The following is a 25,039-nucleotide window of genomic DNA, read 5'->3' on the forward strand; positions in this document are numbered from 1 at the left end:
TTTCTTAGAATGCAAAAGAGTATAACATAGGAATCTATTTGAGAAAGACAACCTGACAACAGAGAGAACTATAGCAAAAGTATCCCATACCCACCTCCATCTAGCTACAGGAGTTATGCCTGTGTAACACGAATACAGAGAATCCTGACAGATTCTGCAGGCTTTCTCTATACAGCAGTCACAGCAAAGGTAGTAGGACTCATATGTATACAAAATGTAAATGTATACATTGTATACGTATAATGTAAAGGGCTGAAAGCTTCCTCTGAATGAGGAGCATCACTTCAGTAAGGCAGACAATCCTTCTTTCACTATTCTGTCCTGGGAGGACACAGCATTTCTACAGCATAACAAGTATTCAAGAGCCTCGCAGTCTCATTAATTTGATCTCCAATTTGCCCTTCCTATTAGTTAAACTCCTGGAGTTTATACAAAAATAGACACTTGTGTCATCTATTTCGAGGTGGATACTACCAATGTGCTTAACCAAAAGGAAGCTGCCATTTAAGTGCATTGTTTTTTTTGCCATATTCCATAAAATTGGCATTGGGAGGAACTTAACAGGAGGGAAATTAACCGCAGAATTGCATTAATAATACATACAGCAATAATAGATGACCACACCGCATGTGTTATTCCAATAAACACCAGGTGCATTAAAAATGGTTCTTCTATTTACATTTAGTCTGACTAACTTTCTGTAATAGAACTATGAACTGCTTCCATCTCATAGAAATAAATATGATCAAGGAGTTTTTTCTGGAAGTTCTGAATTTAGAAAAATCCATGTCTGTATATTTAAAAAGGAAGGTAATGAAGTAATATCTGACACCTGATGTGTTTTCTTCAGCTGTCACAGGTTTATGATGTATTATAAACATCTGTGGTCTATTTATTACATAAAATAAGGTTACATTCTGAATCTGTGGTTCCAAAAATCTTTCCACTACAGTAAAGTTACTATCAGCAAAGTGATTACCATTCTTGCGGCCTACATTAAAAACTGCCAACTTAATATGAACAAATTACCAGTTAATCATCAGAGTAAACAATAATCTATTAAAAAATTGTATTGAAGTGCAGTGCTTACTACATTGCTAAACATTAATGCAATCATCTACACAAAAATCATTATCTTTTTTGTTCTTTGCTCATTAATAATCACACCCTCAGAAATAAATATTTTGCATAAAATTAACATACCATATTCATTTTTACTTCTTTCCATTTTTAAAGAAGAGTAATGGATTTTTGATCTCTAACATTACAGCATATATTTTATCCAGGGAAATGACTGAATGCAAAGACAGGGTTTTTTTAATCCATGCTCTCCATGTTTAATATTTTTCTACTGTTATTGAAATTTAAATTGAAAAGGCTTGGGATTGTCCACAGCAGAGAACTAGTTCTAACCACAGTATGCCTATCACTAGCAAACTAAAATTGAGGTCCTGCCCTTGGCCCTGGGGCTTAATCTCTGGGTAATGCTGGAAATGTTGTTCCATGCATGGATTAGCAAATTAAAAGAAGCTACAAACCTCTACTGTGACTTGTCTAACTCCTGCAGTCCCTAAATCATCATCCATAGCTACAGCTCTAGATGTAGCTGTTTTGAAAAGACATAGGAGGAAGAAGCAAATTGAAAGAAAAAATTCTGTTTAGCTACAAATGAGAACTACTTTTGCTGAAAAACTAACAGCAACAGCACACATGCACTAACATTTAATTTAGAATTAATAAATACTATTAAGAACTATTAGCCAATTTCTTTTCTTGGATGTAATTATTTTTACCTCATTTTAAAAAATAACAAAGATAAATATCCAGCTAAATCTGGAAATTCAGCCCATAAAAACCACTAAATAACACTGAATCTTTTTTCCAGTAGTGCTGAAAAGGTATGTTTCAGTTGAAATTTCTTGCAATTTTGTTTACATCACAGCATTTTAATGCAACATTCAAACTGTTTAGCATTTTATATTGCACAATAAACAAGTAGTGCGGATGCTTTTATTAGAACTTTGATACTTATGGAAATTTGATCTCAGAATAGATGCAGCTATACTACATACGTATTACAGGCAAATATCTATTTAAAACAGTGACATATGCCCCTTTCCTTCAGAACTTTTTATTTTAACTATTTTCAATTAAAAAATAAATCCAACAATTCATAAATAATATCCACTGAAAAGAATTATGCATTTCTATCTTAACAAATAGTAAAACCTAAATGGTTACTGAGTATTTGAGGGAGTGAGGATATTCAGGCAGCCTAATGTTACGCATCTGATTTGTTTGTTAGGGAGGATACATACAGAATATGCCAAGTTATCCCACAGCACTCCTGGGATACTAACTGTAACTTGTATATTTAACTAACTTTACTTGTATATTTAGAAAAACAAATTTAACATTTCCAGGGAAATTTGCCCAGCATCTTAATATTATTTAATTCACTGTTCAACTTATATTAGAAGGAGCTACTAAGTGTTAACATTTGTTTCAAAATTGTTCTGCAGGAAACATGACATGCACGTGTCTCTCTATTCCAGCCAAGCACCAGTATATACTAGTACCCAGCCCAAGCTTGAGGCACGTGAAACACCAGCATCTTCTTGCCATAATCATCAGACAACAAACTCTGCAGGAAAGGAAATGAATTTCAGTGTAACTGGTGAAATACCTTAGCCATTCTCTTCCCTTGACTTTTGTCTCATGAAATAAAATCAAAATCTGACTAATGTTACACAGAGTATATGTAAGGGTGACTGGAGGTACTGAGAACCCAACAGGAACATGGTCTTCTCATTAGCGGTGTGGCCTCTCAGCCCATGTACAAAAAGCAAGGATTAGCTTTTGGTTCCTGCGGTGGGGCAGGGGATAGGGAGAAAGGTAATGGAAACTGGTAATCCTGCAGGCTCACCCTCCCGAAGGCTAAGGACAAGGGAATCTCCTTCAGCTTGCTGCCACTAAAGGAAAAGAGCAGAGATCCTCGATGAGGCTGTAACCAGGGCAGCTTCATTAGGTAATCAGCAGCTTATAGAAGGGCTAGTTTATGTTCAGGCTAGACAGACCCAAGTGATTGTGTATAAACACTAAGTAGAAAGCGATTCTCTGCGGGCTGGAAAACTGTATACGCTTTGGCATCCCTGGAACAATTAGATTTTGAGCATTGATTTTACAGAGTGATCACAATTAGGAGTTGTTTCATTGCCTCTGAGAAAAGTAACACATAGCGTTTTCCCCTTCTCCTTTAGCTCCAAGGAAATGAAAATAGAGGGAGTCTGGTGGCAAAGCTACAAGCAAGCAAGCTGAGGGATTCAAACCTATCTATGGAGTAAACCAGCAAAGCGCAACCAGGATTATAACCTCTCCAGTCTTTCTGTTCACAAATTTAAGTCCTCTGGTTTTTCCACTTCCCTATACCTACTGCTTAGCTTATTTATATGAAGGAGCATGCAGTATTCCTCTGATGTACCTTGCAAGCAAAGAAAGCAGGAGCGAAACATGCCACAGAGTTCTGAAAATGTACTTGCAAAACAGACCCGGCCTAACAAATTTCTCTAGTCTGTTACATAATTATGCTTCTTGCCTGACCTAGAGGAACCACTTTAGGATCAGAGGGCAATTCAGCATCCAAGCCCACTCAGGCACCAATTTTTTTTATGAATAGTCTAGCAAGGGTCCCAATTTGTGAGAACCGTGATGATGGTTTTGCAATATTGACATCTCTCCACTAGGAAGTTGAGTGGGACCACCAGCTCATTTTACACAGGCCATCCAAGAGCCATCAGATAATAATGACTTTTAGTTTCCACCCACCTGGGCTACATTCAAACTGGTGACCTAGAGGTGAAAGTCTCCGTATCCCATTACCAGACCCTCAAGCCATTTAGTATCCTTGTGCAGTAAGATTTTCCCTGCAGCATAAAAGTCAGAGACAGTAAAAACTGTCTATATTTGAAATCTGTTCTCAAGTTCCTGGTCAAACCTGTTTGATGCAAGTACATAGATAGGAATTTTAAGATATTAATTTATATGAATTTTCAGATACTAATTTGGCTGAATATTTTTCTGTCAATACAGAGAGACCTGCACAAGAAGAAAGCAGATAATAACTAAAATACATAATTTTGCTATAAAACCTGAAATTATGTTTCTATGAACCAAAATTAATTATTGGTATTATTACATCTCAAGTCTCTGCATGCTGCCAATAAAAAGAATAAATTATCAGCAGGTATTTGAGAAACTGCTCACAGTAGTTCAAGCAATATTAGCAGTTTTACCAAACTATTAAAGCATATCTATTTCTAATAAATGAAAAGCAGAACTACATGTATATTATATTTAACATTTATTTCTACATTCAGTGTTTTCTGTTCGTCAGTGCTAGTATTTTTAATACACAGTTTAAGATACTATGAACTGTAGATTATCTTGTGTTAAATATGCCAAGTACTACAGAAGTAGTAATTAATGTATTATTAAAGTAGTTTTTATGAGAAGTGAGAAGATATGTTAATAGTATGGGTTTAAACCATGAGTAAATGCACGTGCATTTTCAATGAGTTTAACAATTTATTTAAAATCTTATATAAAATAATATAAAAGACTATTTAAAAAAATAAACATAGCATATAATATGCTAGGTTAAAAATACTTTCTGTATAACATTCAGCCTTGAATTAATCAGATAAAGATGAAAGTGCAGAATTTTGCCAACAGTGTTTCTTACTAAACTCACTCAGTTATGCCTTTCAGCTTGGTATATTTTATATGAAAGATATCATATTAAAACAACTGTTGAAGGCAAGTCATGTCATATCAACCACACACCATACCCTATGGGAGCTCAAATGTTCCAAAGTCTATGTTAACATAATCCTGCCACACAATTCAACCAAGAAAAAATAGCAGTTTTTCAGTGACATGCAAGACTGCATATAAGCACTGTATTATCTATATGTCTTCCAGAAAGGAGGTAAAGCCATAGCAAGGATTATACTGAATCAATTTAGGAAGGTAAATATTGTTAACATGCACCATAAAATAGCCTAGTAGATGACTCTAATCTCTATTTATCAACTAACAAGTAGGCTGCACTTCTCAATGAAACTTTCAACAATGTATCTATAGGACAACAATAGTCTCTGGCTCAAGAGACCAATGCAACCTCTCAACAAGCGGTTTGCTGCTTTCTAATATAAGATTTACTATGTAATATGCCATGTGCTTCACAGTCTTCTTTCAATGGGGTTTTAAAGAAATGTGTGCGCTTTTCGCCTATCTAAACCTTTTGAGTGTGGTTTGCCCTGGTCATAAAGACTAAGTACAACTGCTCAGGATGTCCAAAAATCTTTTTTGGAATATTTCCTATAAAGATATAAAGTACTGTTTATTGTAGGATTTGAAACCTCAAAAGCAACTCACTTTTACAGTCATTTAGCTTTTGCTGGAAAAATAGGAGACAACAGTGGATCTGCTAGAGCTCCTGGAGTTTATGGGTCCTTTGCCACTCCTCTGTATGACACCCAAAATGGACTGAAAACGTCTTTGTTGCAGAGAACTGAAGGGTGGAGACAGAAACTGTAATGCAGATGCTTAAGAATTTTAGTAGGCTAGTCAAGTATGGGTCCCTGCCAAGAAAGTCTGATTTTGTTTATTATCTGGGCTAGACCCCAAACCACTTTTTTTTTTTTAATTAAGAATAAAAGCTAAACAACAAAAACTTGGCAGAGTCAATCCTCCTGTTTAACCAGGCCACTCAGCGGGCTGACATTCAGCTTTTAGACTGTATTTTTCAAAATATTTTCTCTTTACTGACAGAAGCTGCTATAAAAAATTTGTCTCAGAATCCAGCTGGTGATTGACAGCAGGGCCAGAGAGACTGCAGTAGGCTTAAGCAAGGGAAAGGAGCATTAGCTGTGCCACAGTGGTGAAACAGTATGAGCTTTATAAACAATGATAGGGAGAGATAAAAGCATGTTCAGGACACATTTTTGAGACAAAAGAATAAAAGAACACTTACGATGCAATAATAGCCATCACGTTAAAAGGAAACTCCAGAATTGCGAAGTAGATAAAAGCAAAAAAAACCCATCCTGCTTTTCTAAAACGTTTCAGTGGCAAAAGCAATGCAGTCATCCTCTAGATCTGAAAATCCTCTACATCTTTCAGCTTACTGGAATATCTGGGATCCTAAATGCTGAAGTCATAAAAAGCTGTGTTTTTTCTGTCTTTGTTTCTTTGAGATCCCAATTTTTAAACCAATGAAATGCTCTATTTTTAAAGATCATTATTTGATTCCAGCTCCTAGCTGGAGTTTTACCAAATCCTGATATATTCAACCAAAACTCAACCATGAGTACTCAGCAGTAAGTATAAGCTAAGTGTTTAAATCTGACTTACAGCACCAAGTGTTAAGAGTCTTGGGTCAGATTTGAATGTTTCTGCCATTTAAAAGCCTTGTCATTGCTGTCCTAAGGAAGCACGAAAGCTGTATTATATAATGATGAAATCTTACCTCAAGCAAAAGAAAATAAGAAAGTCACAGAAGTCAAAAAAAAAAAGTTTTATTTATGACCAGCGAATGGGTACTGGAGTTACTTAAATGTTCTACTGGTGTATCCCTGTGTTCCACCTAAATCAGCAACCTATAACAGTATTAGCTACTAGTAAAGTCAGACTTGTTAAATCTCTTTCTGTTTTCTAGGAGGATACAGACTCAAAGGCCTTATTTTCTTTGCCAGAAATGTTAATTATCCAGTATTACACCTACAGTCAGCACATGTTCAACATATCTGACCATGAGACTCAAAAAATCCAAACATTAAGCTGGCGCACAATGGATCTTCGCCCTGATTCATAACACTAAGAGCCTTGGAAGACTCCTTTCCACTTATCAAGCTGATGTGTCTGGGTTTCCCTATGTCTGTGAGCTTTTAAGGCTCCTGTAGCCTGAGAAAACTACAGTGCTGGCTTTCTTGATTTCTCTAGCACAATTCCTAGGCATGGGCTTTCCTGGTTATCCCTCCACGACAGCCTGCTTTATTTCCTGAAGACTAGTGCTGGCCTTGTTCTTCAGCCCTCAAGAGCATAAGCAAAGAGCTCTAACCCCTGTGGTTTCGAGCTCACCCCTTCATGGTATGTAAAAGCTGAAGAAAGAGATATACAGACTTTTCTAAGGGTTCCAAAAACAAGCACCCTTCACTTTTACCAACATACAAAGCTATGGATATTTATACACAACACACTTCTCCAGTTTTCCCCTCACTTACGAGATTGTTGAGGCTTTGACCAGCGCCCTTTGGGGATCTCAGAGCTCCCCCCTTGTGCATGCCTCTTCCCCCTCGCCGCTGCAGGAGCCAGCCTCTGCCTGTGCCGTTCTCCTCAGCCACATTTCTTCTGCCTCCGCTGACTTTCAGCTAACCACGGATCCTGTTCCGCTCTTCCTGCACCTCACACAAGCTCCATTTGTCTCTATGTTATCCATTCTTCCTTCTCAAGTCCTTTGAGCAAGTCTCCCAAGCTCTATAGTTTCAAAGACTTGGAATTAACATGTGCTCTCCTTTTCCTACTGCTCTGAGCATTCCTCCTATAGGCATGCTCCGAATCAAATGGGAATGATTTAAGGAGTCCCCATTGCCTCAGCTCTGAGATACATGCAATGAAACCATGATGGCACATGGCTAGTTTCAGATGCATCAAGTCATTCATTTATGCAGCAATATTACAATCTTGAACCTGAATCTGTATGTTGTGAACAGCCAGATCCTCAACCCATTCATATCCACAAATGTAATTAGTCAGGTGACAATCCCCCCTCCCATACCAAAAACATACATACAGAAGTATCTTAAGTAACTAGGTCTTTACATAGCATTTCTAAGTTACAAAAGATGTCTCCTTCCATCACAAACATTCTTTGGTCTATATGCTACAGATATTTTAGAGAGACTCGTTTTACACTGTATTATGTTATACAGCTAGGGGGAGAAAGCCTGAAGTAGACAGAAAACACTACTGTCCCAGTTAGGCAAACTCAAAGCGTGTAAATGCAAAGTGGCTTTGCAAAGTGCGAGGCAAAGGAGACCAGTCTTCTGGCAACTAAAGCATTTAAAGATAATAACAGCTACCATCTGATAAAGACCCACATATCTCAAGGAAGGTAGCTCTTATACCGAATTTAATATAAATCCAATATTCCTCGTACAATATGGGAAAACAATTTCTGGAAGAAGTTGCCTGATTATTCTGGTATGAACTGAAAACCAGAAACATGGCCAGTGCTTTGGAAGCAAATGGAATTTTTGTCAAACCACTTTTCATTTTCATGAAATACTAGTGGGCAAGAAAAGCAGTTTGTTGTGTTTTAAGGACATAGGAGACTTAACGTGAAAAAATTCTACTCAAGGTATCCAAATTTTTTCTTAACAGCTCTTGAAAGAATGTAGGGACATGGGCAAGGCTTTTAAAAAAGAAAAAGGCTCAAAGAAAACTCATGCACTGGTCACTTGTAAAAACCTATATTGCACAGTAGAACACATTTTTAAGAAATCCTCCGGTGCCTATACAAATTATTTTTTTTCTATTTGACTAAAACTAGGTTAAAGAAAAAAATAAGTATGATTTTTATATTCTCAATCTGCTTTCAAACATCACTAAAAAAGCCAAATGCCAAAATGTGTAAGTAATAGCACGGTAGTTCATTCTACCACAACATTTTTCTTCACCAGTGTGGTAAATTACAGTTCTGACCTAAATTTTCATATGTTTATTGAGTGGATTGTTTATGACCATATAATAAACATGGTATCACCAGTATTTATGTTTTAACTAGTATTTTTGCGTCCCCTGCATCTAAGACCATAATCAAATTATGCATTACAGTTCTCCAATTACCTCCCTGGTTCATTATATCTACCTGTTTTTCCCTGACAGACGCTGTTTGCACTGCCATCTGGAATGCATACTGTGGTCTCCAGAACACAAGCCTCAAGCCAGGGGAAGCTAAGTACATCGCTGAAAGTGATGGGCACATTAAAAACAGTACCAGGCACTGAGCTACCTGAGTCCTCCCGACAGACCCACAGCGCCTTCGCCTGCACTCCACGAGGAACGACATTCCTACCCATCTTCCTAGGGCTGGGGGTCAAGTAACAGTGAGGACAGCCACAGATCAAGGAAGCTATGGGAATATCAACAACCAAATGGGAATATAGGTTAGTGGTGGGGAGATGTTCAGTATCAAAACAAACACAAAGGGGGAGAAAAACAGTAATTTCCTGTTTATAGTTACTACTGCATTTGGCCTAAAACATAATAATTTTCTGGTTTTGATGTGATCTCACTGCTTTTATGCAGTATGCAGCATCCATATCAACTCAGTGTTTTTCATTCTAATGCAGATGTAAAATTTTGCTTAAAAACAGCAATAAAACGCTGATATTTGGATGCTTTGGATTTGGATCATCCAAGCTGAGTTTACTTATCTGTCAGTCAAAAATACCCACGCATAATGGTCAAAGCAAGCTGGTCAGCAAAGACAAAAACACAGTACTGGGGGCGCAAATATAAGGGGTATGGTGATTAACAGTAAGCAATTATTTGAGATTTATAAACTAAGGCTTAGATAAGCATGTGAAAAAGTTAAAACAACATACAAATGTTAATGCAGGTGGAGTTCCATCCCAAAATGAATTTTAATACATTTCCCACCATCACCTCTTAAGAAACACGTATGAGTAAACAGATGAGCCTCACCCCATGCCTTCAGAGGGAAGGCGCCTGGAACCTGCAAAGCAGCGCGCCTGGAGCGGAGCTGTTGCATTCACAATGCCCCGCTTCCCTTCTGCACCGCCTGACATTGAATAGCATTTTCTGCAAATACTCCGGCTTGTTTCAAACATCCTGACATCACACATTTAAAGAGCGTTCATCAGCAGGCAGGACTGAGACCATAAAACAGAACAGTGGTGTTCTCCAGTAGCAAGTAAAAGAAAACAAGAAGCCTCCCACTTGCAACCTTGAGCCCATAGCTGCCATGCCTGCAAGGCCCTGTATTTAGATGCTTGCAAGGGCTGTACGAGTCAGTGTTGTCATCTAAAAAGCACTCTACAGAGTGCAGAGCCTCTACAGAGTGCCTCCTTAAACTGTTGCAGGTGAAAGGGTACTCATCCTAATAAAAGCCAGTGCATTTAAGGGTCAGCCAAGTCCCATATAAAACGATCTTCTAAACATCTGTGAAACAAGACCTTTATTCACCTTTCCTATGAATTCTCAAAAGATCCAGCTAAGAGAAGACTCTCCTGAAATTTAAGGGAGAAGATCTATTCCTCGTTTTCAACCTAAAATGAAAGGTATTTGGTGCTAACTAGAAAAAACAAATGAATAGTTCAGTGGTTGGTCAGCTGATGACAGCATTGCTTAGACTGTTTAACTCCTGTGAAGCATATGTTGCTGCAAGGGTGCATCAACATAACTATGTAACACAAGCAAAGGAAATTTGTGGCATACAAAAAAAACAGAAGTGTTAGTGTAATAGTTGATATTCTAAAATGTACGTCATACAGATTAGTGACAATGTCAACGGTTAAATTTCATTTTAGCCTCTAAGAGATAGCCTAGGCCTGGAATGGTTGACTTGCTCTTCTTACACCTCACAAAAGATCTGTTTATAACTTTAAAGTACTCAGAGAAGGTGAGAGGGGAAGAAAAAAAAAAAAAGAGAGAGAGAAAGAGAAACAATCTAATGAGGTTGCCATAACCTGTTTGGTAAAGTTAACATATTCTGCCTCTTAACCAGCACTGTGCTCCCCTAAGATATGAATCTACCAGCTGTGAATTTTACATCCATGCAGGAGTACTCTTTTACGGATGATTATCTGATGCTATGCCTATTCTAACAATTTCAGTGCCACACTTACCACCGATGCTGATGCACGGTCTGGATACATGCCCGATACTCCCCAGGGTGATATGAATCAGAACTGCCTCTGTCTGTCATGCTGGGTCCAGCATGTAACACAGCCATCGTCAGTAATCAAGCAGCAGTGCAGCACTTTGAAAGCATGCTGCGACCCCTGGAAGCAAGAAAGCCTCCTGCTGTGATAACCATAACATGCTCTCTTAGTCCTAAGATCTAGGTGTTGCTCAAAGCAAGCAGCAGGGCATAAAACTTAGTTAGCTAAGTTATGATCATTAGGTTTTTCTCTTCCATTTTGGTTGAGGGAATTTCGAAGGTGTGGAAAAAGAATACTTTTGGAAAGTTTTTGTTTACATTGTTTGATTTCAAGGCAATCTAACTCGACCATGTGGGATTCACTGTGGATAGCGTTGTCTCAATTAATCTGGCAAATCACACCATCATGCAGGCTTCTAAGGCCACTGTATATGAAATGTGTGAAACAACTCAGAAGACTGGGTTTCTCACCCATAATTCAAGCATACAATAATATCTCCTAGGATGAAAACATAATTGTGTTATGAAGAAAGGATTTTTTTTTTTTTTAATGCAGTGCAGGACATTTGGTCTCTTTATCCCAATGATTATTCACTACAGAGTCATGGAACAACTGACATTTTTTAATAAAATAGAAGTTTTATTTTGTTGAGCTTTGAAATTAAGAAGAGTGAAAGGAGTGAATCACTAAAGTCAGATGAGGTCTGCATTAAGAGCATTTTGCTAATACAGCAAACTAGGTATACTACAGTGGCAAAATACTAAGCCTGTAATCAGCTACATCAGCAGAGGATTGCTTTAGACTCATATAATAAAATCACCACCTATGCGCAAAACAAGCAGTATATCAGTAAAAGAACAGTTTTACAAGTGAAACAGTATCTGCTGTAGAAGAGACTGCTGATGCAACTTTGTCCAAGTAGGATACCACACCACTTAAATACCTTCAATTGACCAAGCTATACCAAAATATAATGTAGACCTGACTAATATTTTGCTCTTTTCAATCCGAACTCTGAACTAAGATATTCAGTACTTTGTTTAAAGTATTTTTTCATTTTCAATCTCTATTGAATAACGACCGCTCAATTTAACTTGCAAAGTTAGCAAAATGTGAATGCTCTCTTTAGGATAACATTCAGCCCCAAATGCAGAGCATGGCAGTGTTCTTAGGACAAAGAAAATACTGCTAGACAAAGCAACAGTGCGCCCTATAGCAAAGGACAGTTATGGAATCAGAAAGTCACTGGAAATAGGCATTAGATTTCTACTGCTTTATGAGTTCAATAGCTTCCAAGCAAAAAAAAAATCTCTATTATCTTTATGTGGTTTTCTGTGACTCTTACTATTGCCCAGAAAATACATGAAGTAAATAAACCCCCTCTCTGATCTGTAGCGTATACTGTTTGACACTTATAACATCAGCTATTCCTTTAATTGTTTGTGTTTCGTTAAATACAAATTATTATTTTATAAGCTTCAGAGTGAATTCCCTTTTATGAATCCACTTATTTACTCTTAACATTTTGCTATTAACTATTTATGTCTAAAGAAGAACTTAAAACATCTATGGTATTAATCAGTCAAAATTGGTAACTGATTATATAGATTACCGATTGCCTAGTGCAAAGGCTACTACCTTGCAGCACTCCCAGCACGCTGCCTGACAGCCTGGGAACTAGCACGCTACCAAACTCATCACACTCCCTACGCAACTGGTCACACAACCTGTTTCTCCTTTGCCTGGGTCTCTGCACATGCATCCCTGAAACTCCCCAATGTAGAGTGCCAAAACTGGTAGATCTGCCACAGAGGAAAGGGGAAGTGCATCACAGCCCCTCTCACCCTACCGCCGCCTCCACGTGGAGCAGCACACACTGTAGCTTACACGAGGGGAAATGCAGCCGAAGGGACAGTGCTAGTGTAGGAGATCCCTCTCCTGCACTGTGGTTATCTCTGATCTTAGGGGCCATAAAAGGCAGTAAAGTCCACCCTGTCTGTGAGGCTCACCCAGCTACCATCCTAGGCATGCAAGCTTGAAACCAAAATTTAGTACAGGAGAGGAAGACTGCACAGGACACCCCTAGGCAAGGAGATAATTGTTCCATATATATAAATTCAGCAGCCTAAAAACTCCAAAGATGTGTATGGGCCCTGGCTGCTAGTCAGCTGTGGAGAAGCCACACTACAGCATCACAGCCAGCTATGGACAGGTACATGAAATTAATTCATTCAACTGCTGCTCAGTTCCCCACAGTCCATTTAACTGAATTTTGTGCAGAGATAAGGGAATTTCACCTTTTATATAGATGCAGCTGGAAAGACTTTATACACAAATTATTCCCAGTACACCACACATACTCTAAATAGTACATCCTGATTAAATGGTACATGATACAGCATCTTAAATTACTCTGCATCACAGTCTGCAATCTCAAAGATGGCACAGACCCAATGTCACTTATGAAACACTAAGACAAAGTTCAATGCAACTATAATGGGGAAAAGGTATCTACTTTCATCACTTTCTTGTTGCTCAGTGAGCAGAGAACTCTGAAGTGTGACAGACTGTGTCCTTCCTTCTGGTTGACCAGATTTGTTGTTTGGTATTTCTGAGAAATTTATTACCTAGTTACCAGAAATTAAGTGCAAATCCTAATAATATCATCTTTGGTTCATATGGTTGTTTGTTTGTTTGGAAAAAGAAAGATTGGTTTCATATGTAAAAATGACATGAATTACAAATTTCCACCTTACTACTGAATTCACATTAGACAGAATTATGCACTACTCTTTGTGTGTGCTTGTGCATATATTTGTGTATATATGAATGTGGAACTTGAAGAGTATAAACACCAACTTCTCAAAAGAAATGCTGTACAACAAAATTATTTTTACAAAATGCAATGCAGGTCTTGTGTTTTCTGTAGAGCAGTCTGAGGTGGTGCCAATGGCCAAGTGTTTGACTGTTTTCACTCGAGCAGTATTTCTCTTCCATGGAAAACAAACCAGCATAGATGTACCTGAAGCTGAGTAAGGCTACTGCTATTGTGAGGGAATTTTAGCAGAAAGTCATAGTTTTGCCATGGATATGCCAGAGGTTTAGTGATATTACTGTATCTGAATGTGAAATATCAGTTGTTTCATTTTGTATCATGAAATCCAATGTCTAAGTGGAAAAATAAATATACAGATGAACAACTAAACATAAACCTTTAACAGAATCTAAGAACACTGCTGTGTAGCTTTGTTAAGTTGCCAGCAGGATTTCCTTTTAAGTTGGCCCAGAGAAACGCTGGGGGAGCAGACGGATGGGAAAAAGGGACAAAAAGTTAACCGAAAGCTTCATTTCTGGTGAACTCTAAACTTTTATTTCAATAATTCATTGTGCTTCATTAATTCATTATTTAATCTTCTGGCCATTTTAAAAGTAGATCTAGTTCTAAGGAAAAGCCTAATTTAGAAATGAAATTTAAAATAATACATTTTGGAAAAACCTCACATGAAAGGTTTCAGGTTTTCCAAAAATGATTCCTTTCCCCTTGTTTTTGGATAAATGTATTCACTGAATTTGCTAACCATTTGCAAATCACCTAGATTTGCTTCCCAGCTGCCTTTTTTCTTTTTTTTTTCTTTTCTTTTCTTTTTTTTTTTTTTTTTAATAAGGCGAATTTACTATTAGCCATCCTTATGGACACAAAAATTTTCAAGGGAGAATTGTGTTCTGTACTTCAGTGGCACCACTACACAAAACAAGCCTTACATTACTTTAAAGAAAGGCTGCTGCCATCTCATACTGCTCAAAGTAAAGGACACGTGCTCATGACTCACTGCCCTTTTGGGTTCCAACTCATCAGTGCAGGCAACCCTAACCTACTCCCAGCCATTAGGACTAGCAGCTCTGAAATACAGATTATGCCTACCCCTAGTTCTCTGTGCAGGGAAAGAGCTCCTTGAGCCCTTCATTCCCTGCAGAGTACCTGTGCAGGAGAATAAATCAGCAATGTGAAAGAAAACATAAAATCCTTGCTAGTAAAATTTGCAGATGACACAAAAGATAATAAAATGGTAAATACCAAGGAGCTGTCAGTTCTACAGATTGCACGGCAGTCTGGGCTTACCTGAATAAGATGTGTTTTAACACAGCTGAGCACAAAGCTGTCTATCTAGTAACTAAGAACACAGATTCCAAATAAAGACAATGTAATGACCCAGAAGAAGGCATATGGATGAAGGTGGATAACCAAATTAATATTAGCCAACAATGCAATACACTGGCTAGAGCAGCAAATGCAATCCTTTGATGTACAGGCAGGCAAATACTGAGTGGCAATAGGAATAGGTTATATAAATCACTACCAGTGTTGAGACAGACACTCTTTTTGTTTTGTACAGTGTGTAATAATGTGGTCCTGGTTTATATCTGGGGTCCTTAAGAACTACCACAGGAATAACTGGTGGACTAGACTAGTACTATAACTCCATCCTCAACAAATGTCCACTCATCAAAAAGCACAGTCATAAACTAGGAAGACTTCATCAAACAGCTGCAAGAATTGTTCAAATTCTGGAAAACTTGCTTTTCTAAGAAAAGGAGTAAAAAAAACCTCTGTCAAAGAAAAGGATAAAAGGTCAACTGGTCACTGTCTATAAATACCTAAACGCAGGGGAAGGTGAGGAATATCATGAATACTAAAGGACTCCCCAGCTTCTATATGCTGGATGTGGCCACGTCTCACTAAGTAAAAGTCAGAAAACTTCAGGCTAAAAATAAGGTATCAATACTTTATAGAGAAGGTGACTAACTATAGGAATAGTTTATCTAAAAGAGGGAGGATTTTCTTTCACTTACAGTCCTTATATCAACATTTTCTAAAAGAACCAGAAGTTGTCAGATCGTGTTATTTGGAACACTCCTGTCTGCCTCACACGAGAGACCAGACTACGCAATCTTAACAGTCCTTTCTGGACTGGAAAAATCTATGAATGCAAGTCTAGCACAGTGTTTTTCCTTCAGTATATATACATCTGTGTACAACACAGTTTTTACTCAAGGCATCAATACATCATCTGATACTGTTCATTTAAATCAAAAGATGGCAAGGAGTTAGAGCTTTACCTTTCAAAAACGGATCTAAAACGCTCCAGGAATGCTTTGTTACTTCAACTCATGGCACTTACATGAGTCCCACTGCAGGTATTTGATTAACTGCTTATGTTTCAAATAAAAAAAAAACTGAATTAAAGTTTTTTCAATTATGGAATGTACATATAAATCATTAGTAAAGGAGATGAAGCTGTTTTCTTGCTCATTTTTTTCCACAAGCAGTATTTTGAATATACCTGGCACTGATGCTTCTTTATTTATGAAAAGCAGACAGTTACTGAAAGAACAAGGGAAAAAGCAAAGCCTTGCTGAGCACAAACAGTAGCTCAGTCGCAGATAATTTGAATTGATCTCTCCATTTCTGAAAACAGTAACATGACTCGGGAAAAAAAAAACCCTTCATATCTGAAATGAAAATGAAATGCAAGAACCATTTCAGTTCAATATTCAAATGCCATGTCTTAAGAGGGAATTATCAGACTGTGAATAATATTCCAGTCAAAGGGTGTGGCCACAGGAGCCGAAGACCCGGCCAGTTCAGCATGGCTTGTGTGCAAGACAGCAAAAGGTAATTGCCTAATTAGTCAATTGACCAATACCAAATTCACTTTAGGATTTAACTCCAAATAGATACTACAATTAGCTACTGCAGAGCTTAAATGGGTCTTCACATTTTCTATTGAACTATAAACTGAAGAAGATTTTGCAAACCTGAATAATGTGGCCCTTTGTTACTAGTGGAAGAAATGTTTCAGGTAACATTTAGACTGTCCCCCTCTTCTCTCTACAGACTAGCTTCTCACAGTAAAATTTTAAAACCAGTGCAACATCTAACTATGCTAGAAGAAAAAGATAAGTATGGTAAAGTTTCTGTTACTGAAAAATCATATATTTGAGTGGTATTCTCTCAAACGCTCCAGTCAGCCCAGAACTAGATATTCTGCTTAATGTTAGCCAGTGATCATTAACTATTTTAAAGTGGCATAGCTAACCTCATCTCTTATCCAAAGAAAGTTCACTCTCATACCTTACACATAAGACCACCTAGAGTTGCTTTTAGATTTGTTTTAAATATAGTTTAGTATAATCGCTTAAGGAAATGGAACCAAAATTATAGCTGTACTTAGGCTAGAATCTACACTTGCTTCAGTGGAGACAGACCAGCCATCTAATTTGCATGCTGATAATCCCCTGCAGACAAGTGGATGCAACTAGCCCAGGAACAGCCCAGCACAGCGGACTCAGAGATATGCTCCAAGCTGCGCAAAGATGAGAGCAGAAATAGGCAGCTGTAGCTTGGGGAAAGTTCTGCTAGGCAGAGCTCACACTGAGGTTACAATAATCAGGTGATTTATACTGAAAGGCCTGTCACATGAGTTAGCAGTGGCTCCTTTGGCACATGCTGGTAATCAATACTTTTCGAGAAGAGGTCAAATTTATGGAGAGGAGATATGTAGATTCTTCTTCAAATATACCTATGAAATTCACATTGCAAGCAGAAAAATTGAGATCCGAAGTGAGAGAAATGTTACCCCCCCAAAAAAATATCTACTGTACAGGAAAACCAAGACTTCCTCCTTCCTGACATACTAGGGTAGATTTAAAGAAATGGCGCCTTCTTCAGTATGAGGACTATACCCTACAAAATCTTAGATTAATCCCTAAACATGGGACACTGAAGTCAGCACTGGGGAAAAAAAATGTGTACCCTCCAGCATTAGTTTGAATGTCAGTCCTATTTTCTTATGTGCTACATATAACATGTTTTTCCTGAAGCTAGAAGAATACTTTTGGACTCCTGTAACTGTTCCTCAGCTATATGATGTCAGATGAGTCATGACATCCAGAGAAAAAGACCGATAAGTCTCATGTTTTTCTGAGCCAATTTACGTGTGACACCATCACCCAGAAAGGGAAGAAGCAAAAAGCTAAGGATTTCTCAGACATTATCAACTTCTCTGTATCACCCAAATGAACAGACTGACCTGAACTAGCATGACCAGCTGCAGAAAAGCCAGAGGTTTTTTTTTCCTCCACTTTCAAAGTTGTGATTCTCCAACTGAAACTATTAGCTCCTCCTGTGTAGGTCTTCTACTGCTCTGTCCAAACTGATGAGCACTGCAGACCACTTCAATAACCCTCAGGAGAGTCCTTTATCTTCCCATGGAGAGTTCTCGGTCTAGTTGAATTCCCTGATTAGAAACATTGGTAGAGCTATTTGGCCCACTGAAAGTTTCCTTTTTGTGTGTGTGTTGTCTAGCAGAACCAGATTTCCTGGGCACACAAAGCCATTCAGATTTTGCTCTATCCATTAAACAAACAAACAGATCTTAACTTAAGCCTTAGAGGCTGACATCAATGGTTTAGCCTTGTGCCTCCTTTTCTCATTTGTAAAAATATTGATATTTTTGAGCCAACATACAGTTTGAAGAGAGCTTATTTTGGTCTGGTAAGTTTGGATGTTTTGAGCATTTACAGGCTTAGGATGATAATGTGCATATGACCAAGCTACCCCTTCCAGGAAAAACTGCTTCACTTCTCAGACCAAAATCAATGAGCCTTCTGTTCTATGCTCATTTCACTAACTTGCAGAGAAATGAAAGAAAAAAAGAGCTAGTAGGGACATAGCTGTATTTCTGGGACTTAAGTATGAGATGTCTTCCTTACATATTTATTCCATGATCTTGATTTCAGAAGGAATACCTTACCTACTCTTCCCTATTCTCTTCACTTCTCCTGAAAAAAGACTTGCATTTTAAATCTTCTTAATACGGGCAGGAAAAAACAAGGAAGATACCATTCTTCCAACCGTTCTTTGGAGATAGCGCACAACAGCTGCCAAGCTGGGAACTTTCCCCTCTTGATCCAGGTGAGACTCTGAAGGGACACTTTATGAATGGAGTAACTTCTAGGCTGAGAACAAAAAGCAGAGATATTCTCTGCTTGTACACAGGAGACACTCTCTGCAGATAAGAAAAAACTATTCTTGACAAGCACCTTGTAACTTAGCAACAAATAAAACCTGAGCATGGGCAGGGAGCTGCGCTCCACTTGGACTACCTCCAGAGACGATCTACCTGTCTTTGTTCACTATTTGACACTCCATAAAGGTTTGCGCGATGGGGCAAGGGAAACCATAGGTGTCTGAGCAAACAGAAGAAAGGACTTTCAACCTGGGCAACAAGGAAAAACTGTGGCAGTTCTGTTATGATGAAGTAACTAGAACTGAACAGAAAATATTTCTTTCTATTTTCAATTTTATTTTGACATCTCCAAAAGAGTCTGAACCTTCCTGGCTATAGTTTGAGGGGCTGAAAAAGAAAGGGGGGAATATTCAGGAGTTGATGAACAACCAAATTCCAGGCCAGTGACAGGTCTCTGGTTTACCTCTACAGCTTGAGACATACCATCTACTTTGAAAAGCAAAATGGTTAAAAGATTTTAGTCTTTTAACAGTGATTGCAGTATTTTCAGTTATCACCACTACTGAACACAGAAAGAAGCTAACTGTTTTCATGCTTGCTTTAGAGCTATTTTTTTCTTTTTAAAAAAACACATTTATATGCTAAACCATCTAAAACAACATAGACCCACGATCACTGAAAAAATGCCCTTTTTTGCCCATAGCTTTTGAAACTGTGTATCACATAATCCCAGGTGAGATATCTAGTGATATCAATAAGACTTGATTGTAAATGGATTGTGAATAGCCCAGCATGATCTCTATTAAAATACTGAATATTTTGTCTACATTATATGTATAATGCTAAAGTAATCATTGACCCAACTCCTTAGAAATTTATACTACTAAAGCTTTTTCCAAATTTTTTTTAATTAATCTACCCCTTTAAGAACTCTTACAGACTGTTCTTAGTGCATTAGCACTAAAATTTCACTAAACAGATTACTTTGCGTATTCACCAAATGCTTTCCAAAAAATATTTTTGAGGTAGAATGTCAGGACATGATCTTTTCAAATGTTTACAAAAAGTCTCAGAATATTTGGGTTTCAACTGCTAGGTAACTTCATGAAAAATATCTTTAGTAGGTACATAGGCATAAATCCAAAGTAGGCTCTCATCATACTTTTTTTTCATTTTAAAATGAGGTGTAAAAAAACCTATCAAACTCTCAAATCCACAGGTCTGTAACCTGTCCTACTCTGTGCAGGCCATGCCTTAACATTTCTTTAGCCTTAAGAATTAATAGTTCAGTGTTTTACAAGAAGCCCAGAAGTTAATCTAGAGGAAAAAAATGTAGTATGCACTACTGTAATATGTGTAGTAATGTAGTATGTACTGCCACATAGCCTTTTCTGTTGACAACCAGTGGCCTTTTTCCACCTATTCTCCCTCCTCTGATCAAACGTGGAGAGGCATCCCTCACAGCCCATGAGAAAGCCCCGTCACCCTCAAGTCCCATCACTTCAAATGAAACTCCTAGCAAGCAAGAAGCCTCGCCACGCGCAAGGCGCAGACTCGCGTCTAGTATGTGACCACCATGTGACACCACAGGATTATCAGAATTACAGCAAGTGAATAGTAGCTAAACAACTCTCTGAAAAACTCCAGGACATAAAGAGGACCTTAAAACGTTTATGAAGCAACACAGATTGCCCATATGCCTACACTGCTGTCAAGTACGTGGTAACGATTTGTAGCTTTAAATTAGCTAAGTCTGGTGCACAAGGCAACGGCGCCGCAGAAGCACAGAGCCAAAGACCAGCGGCTGGGCCCATAGCCAGGGGCCCTGGTAGGTGGCGCAGCCCATGCCGAGCTCCTGCTGCCATACGCGACCTTCATGGCTGTGCTCCCCGAGCGCCTAATTTAAAGCTATTGCTAATACGACTACCCAAGCTGCAGTCTTATCTCCAGCTGCAGGGTGTAGGTAGTGCATACCTCACATAAAATACATAATTCTCTAGCACCAACAGTTCACATCTATTTTGTAGCATTAAGGTATAAACTTTAAAAACATGATGAATATAGCTTTTTTTTTTTTGGCCTCGTTTACTGAGAAGTTTTCAATAACTGCTGTTAAAACTTTTATATTATTAGAAATAAACCACCATGGGAAAAAGTAACAAAAACATCCATTGGGAAGAAGACAGAAAGTGTGCCTCAGAAAACTTAAATAGCAGAGAAGTAGCAAGAGAAAGCTCCACTAATATTAGAGGAAAAATGAAAAAGCACTTTATATTTTCTGGAGAAAGACATATCCATTAGTCTTCCAAAACAATCTATGCTTTTTTTCAGGTAAGGTGAACTGGGCAATAATAATTTAAACAATTCATATAAGGAATTTCAGGTATGACAAAACAGAAGTCAATTACAACATTAATGGTTTCATCACCTTTCTCACTTTTGGATTTTGCCTTTTTTTTGAAAAACAATTTAGACAATGTCTACCTGTAATTATATGCCTACTTTTAAGTAAACACACATACTATTCTATTTTGGGGTCGGCACTCCTAGCCGTTTTAACTATACTGACTATAAACTTCATCTAATTTCAAAAATTAAGATAATCAGGTATTCTGCAGGTTTGGGAGTGAGGCCATTGCTCTATTTAAAACTGAAGACAAAGATGACAGGCTCTTCTACACTATGCCAAGTTTTCTTATTTCCACAAATAGAGCTTCTAAATCATGAAGTTCTAAAAACTGATATAAATAGCGCATAACAAATCTGTTTCAAACATTTAAACAAATGAATACATTTTTATAGTTACTGAACTGAGGTGACAGGAAAAGTAAAAACCAAAGTTCTCTGTCGACATCTAAAACCATGCTAGATCTAGACTGTTTCGACTACCCTGTACACTGCCATTATTTGGTGAGATGGAGTGCAAAGGTGTCAAAAACTCAAAGAGTGCTCATCAGAAATATTTGTAAATCAATATAAAGCATGAATAAATAATATCTAACAGCAAAAGTAGCCATTCAGAGAAAAGCTAAGCAAGAAGTCAGATTTTCATTTTGGCTCACCAAGTCATATTGATGCTGTAATTATACAGATAAGTCTATATTTCTCTTTTCCTCTCACTTCCATAAACCAAAATGGTACTCTTCATTTAATCTGAAGTACCAGCTTTTACTGATGTGGTTGTATCTATTATGAAAAAAAGACTGAGCAAACAAACAGCAGGTTATGGAATAAGAAAAAGGAAAAAGAGATTATGACCTGAAAAACTACAATGAGTATTACTGCCTTGCCAAAGGAACATTTTGTTGCAATGTAAATACATTCTATTTTTAGACGTTAATGCTTTTTGGAAAATGAAATCTGTTATATACAAGATGATAACGATAATACTGACACAAAACCAAGAATATAGTTGGAGTATAAAAAGTAACCACTAAGTAACAGAAAGCAGTTTCAAAATCCAGTAAGATAGCAGAAAACTGATAATGCATTTGCAATATATTAATACAAAATCATCTATAACATAGCTGTCAAATATATACTTTTCAGTTCTACGTGGAAATGTATTATTAAATTCTTACTACAGTCAAATAGGAACTTTACTGCTTGCAAAAGTAACAGAAGTCAACCATGTTTCATTTGCCTGCCCACAGCAATAGCACTTTGTCAGAAGCACCAGTAACAATATTTAGTTACACACAAAAGCAGGCTCTGTCAGGGCAATGGACAAAGGCAAATGACTGCAAAGCAAGAGGACTCAGCTTCAATTTAACTGTCCTGTAAGGTACATACTAATTAGCTGCAAAGCTATGAAATTCTAGCTAGCATGTTAAGTCTGCTACATGACAGTATAATTTGACTTCTTAAAGGATTATGCAAATTACAACTCATCATTCCATTACATGACTGAAAAAAGTGACAGCTAATTTATACATAACACACCTTTCAAATCCCCAAGATGTGAAGCACCTGTGCAATATATTTTGCCTAGATTTTCTAGTGTATACATTCTTGTTTATTGCACTATACAGAAGCATACCTAAGAGATTTAATAAAGTCATAGGTTTTTTATTTGCTTTTTAGCTTTTAGAGCACAATCCCAAAGAATTAAACAACACATTTCTGTGCCTGCTTTAGCGGTTTTGCACGTAAGTAGAAGTATACGGTTTCAATACATGTGCAATTTCTGAATAGCGGGAGAGCACGAGCACTAAATGCACGAGCTAGAGGCAAGACTCACACAGATTTCAACATACTTCTGGTAGGTAGATTCACAGTAGATTCCGTCATATCTGTAGATTTTCCTACATTCTGATTGGTTGGGTAGAGGATGCTGGACAGTTATTCTGTAGAGGTATCAAAAACAGATATACATGACTAGAGATTCTCTACAGGTAACTGTAATGCAGGACAATAAGTATGTTGAAATTGATTATTTTTTTTATAAACATCTTTCTGATCTCTTTAAATCAACTGCATTGCGCACATAACATCCAGAGTTTCCACTTTTTGAAATCTGCACTGAGAGTAAACTAAGCTTCAGTTCTCCATAAGAACAGTATTTTTTTTTCCATTGAATAAAAGTGGAAGAGATAAAAGAATTTTCTGTACCAAATTGATACTTTACACAGTTTGTGTATATAGAATAGGGCTTATAAAATTGATATTTATCACTTTGCTGTTGCAATCCTTCCTCAGGTAGAACACCCATTTATATCAGTTGGGAGTTTGTCCAGGCAAGGACCAAATAACCCTCCAATTTAAAATGTCAGCAGCAATTCTCACATTTGCACAGAATGAGGATAATGTGGCATTACAAGGACTGTGATTAAAGGTGCTCAGCACCAGCTGAATAATGCCATATGTTCTCAGATCCACTGAAAGGAAATGCAAGTGATTGGCAGCAATCAGGAGTTGTGCAGCATCTTGTAAAATCAGGCCCTAAAAGATTTGTCAATCATTCTATTATTCACCACCCCCCAACTCCCTTGTTAGCAGAAAAATATAATTTGTCTATAAAAATTCAATGTTGTTTTAAAAATATACTTGGGAATTGCACACAAAACAGTACCCACCATTTTTTTCCCACTTCTCTGGGATTAAAACCACATTTTAGATGCTTTTGTACCTTCCTCAAATTAATACTTTTGTCCCTTTTAAATAACCATAGTTAACTAAACTATAGTAAGTGTGAATCATTTGGCAAATTTTACAGGGTTTTAAAAGGTGAAATTTTAGGCTGTGGAAAAAAACATTAATATTCTTATCAATATAGAGGGTTTTTTTGTTGTTTTACTATTAAGTCTGTATAGCTCTGAGCTAGTCTTTTTTAAATCACTTAAGTATTTGTTTCAACAGCAATTTGATCATGGTGGTATGAGAAAAACCTAAATATCTTTATCCATCAATAAATTTTGCAAGAAAATGGAAACCTTTAAGTTTTCTACTGTGGAAACTGAGGGCCTTCCCCAATAAGACTGCATGACTCCCAGTCATTTTAATGGGAGATCTGGTTTGACCATGCCTCAGCACTGTTTTGGCCCACGTACCTGGTTTCCTCCCTTGGAAACCAAGACGCGGGAGGAGGAGGAGACAGCTACGGAGTGAAGACATGACCAAACATGCACGCAAAACCAGGAGTATTCCTGGATTCACCAATTAAGACACTGCCAAAGCAACTTACTTGTTGTGATTCACAGGGCCTTAGGTTAGATGCCTAAACACCATATGTAGCATATGAGGAGAGCTGAGCAACTCAAAATGGGATCTGCAACACGTGTTATCTGCAGGAAGCTGTACAAGCTAGTAAGAAAGAAATCCAGAAGAGGAGGTTTCCTCCATCCTATTCCTGCCTAAGACACAAACACCGTACCTGGGCCACGCAGAAATGCTTATGTCAACTTGAATGCAGGCCTTCATCTTCTGCACACCCCCATATACTGGGGTATATGACTCCAACTTTAAAGCTTTCACCCTTCTTTCGAAATGAGATTAGAAAAGGGATGCTTTTTATACACTGCTGGGTGGCTAGAGCCTCAAAAA

At 37.7% G+C, this 25,039-nt stretch overlaps 1 protein-coding gene across 4 annotated transcripts in view; it reads right to left on the reverse strand.

Moving 5' to 3' along the window:
• NPAS3 (neuronal PAS domain protein 3) overlaps nucleotides 1-25,039 on the reverse strand; it is a 631,291-nt gene that overhangs the window by 521,215 nt on the left and 85,037 nt on the right. The window contains exon 2 of one of the 4 annotated variants that reach the window (XM_064512371.1): nucleotides 23,254-23,343. The exons of the other annotated variants lie outside the window; for them this stretch is intronic. Coding sequence (XP_064368441.1) covers nucleotides 23,254-23,343 — 90 coding nt within the window. The remainder of the gene's footprint in view (nucleotides 1-23,253; nucleotides 23,344-25,039) is intronic. 4 annotated transcript variants of the gene reach the window in all.

This window comes from Dromaius novaehollandiae, chromosome 5, assembly GCF_036370855.1.
Source record: "Dromaius novaehollandiae isolate bDroNov1 chromosome 5, bDroNov1.hap1, whole genome shotgun sequence".
NCBI lineage: Eukaryota > Metazoa > Chordata > Aves > Casuariiformes > Dromaiidae > Dromaius > Dromaius novaehollandiae.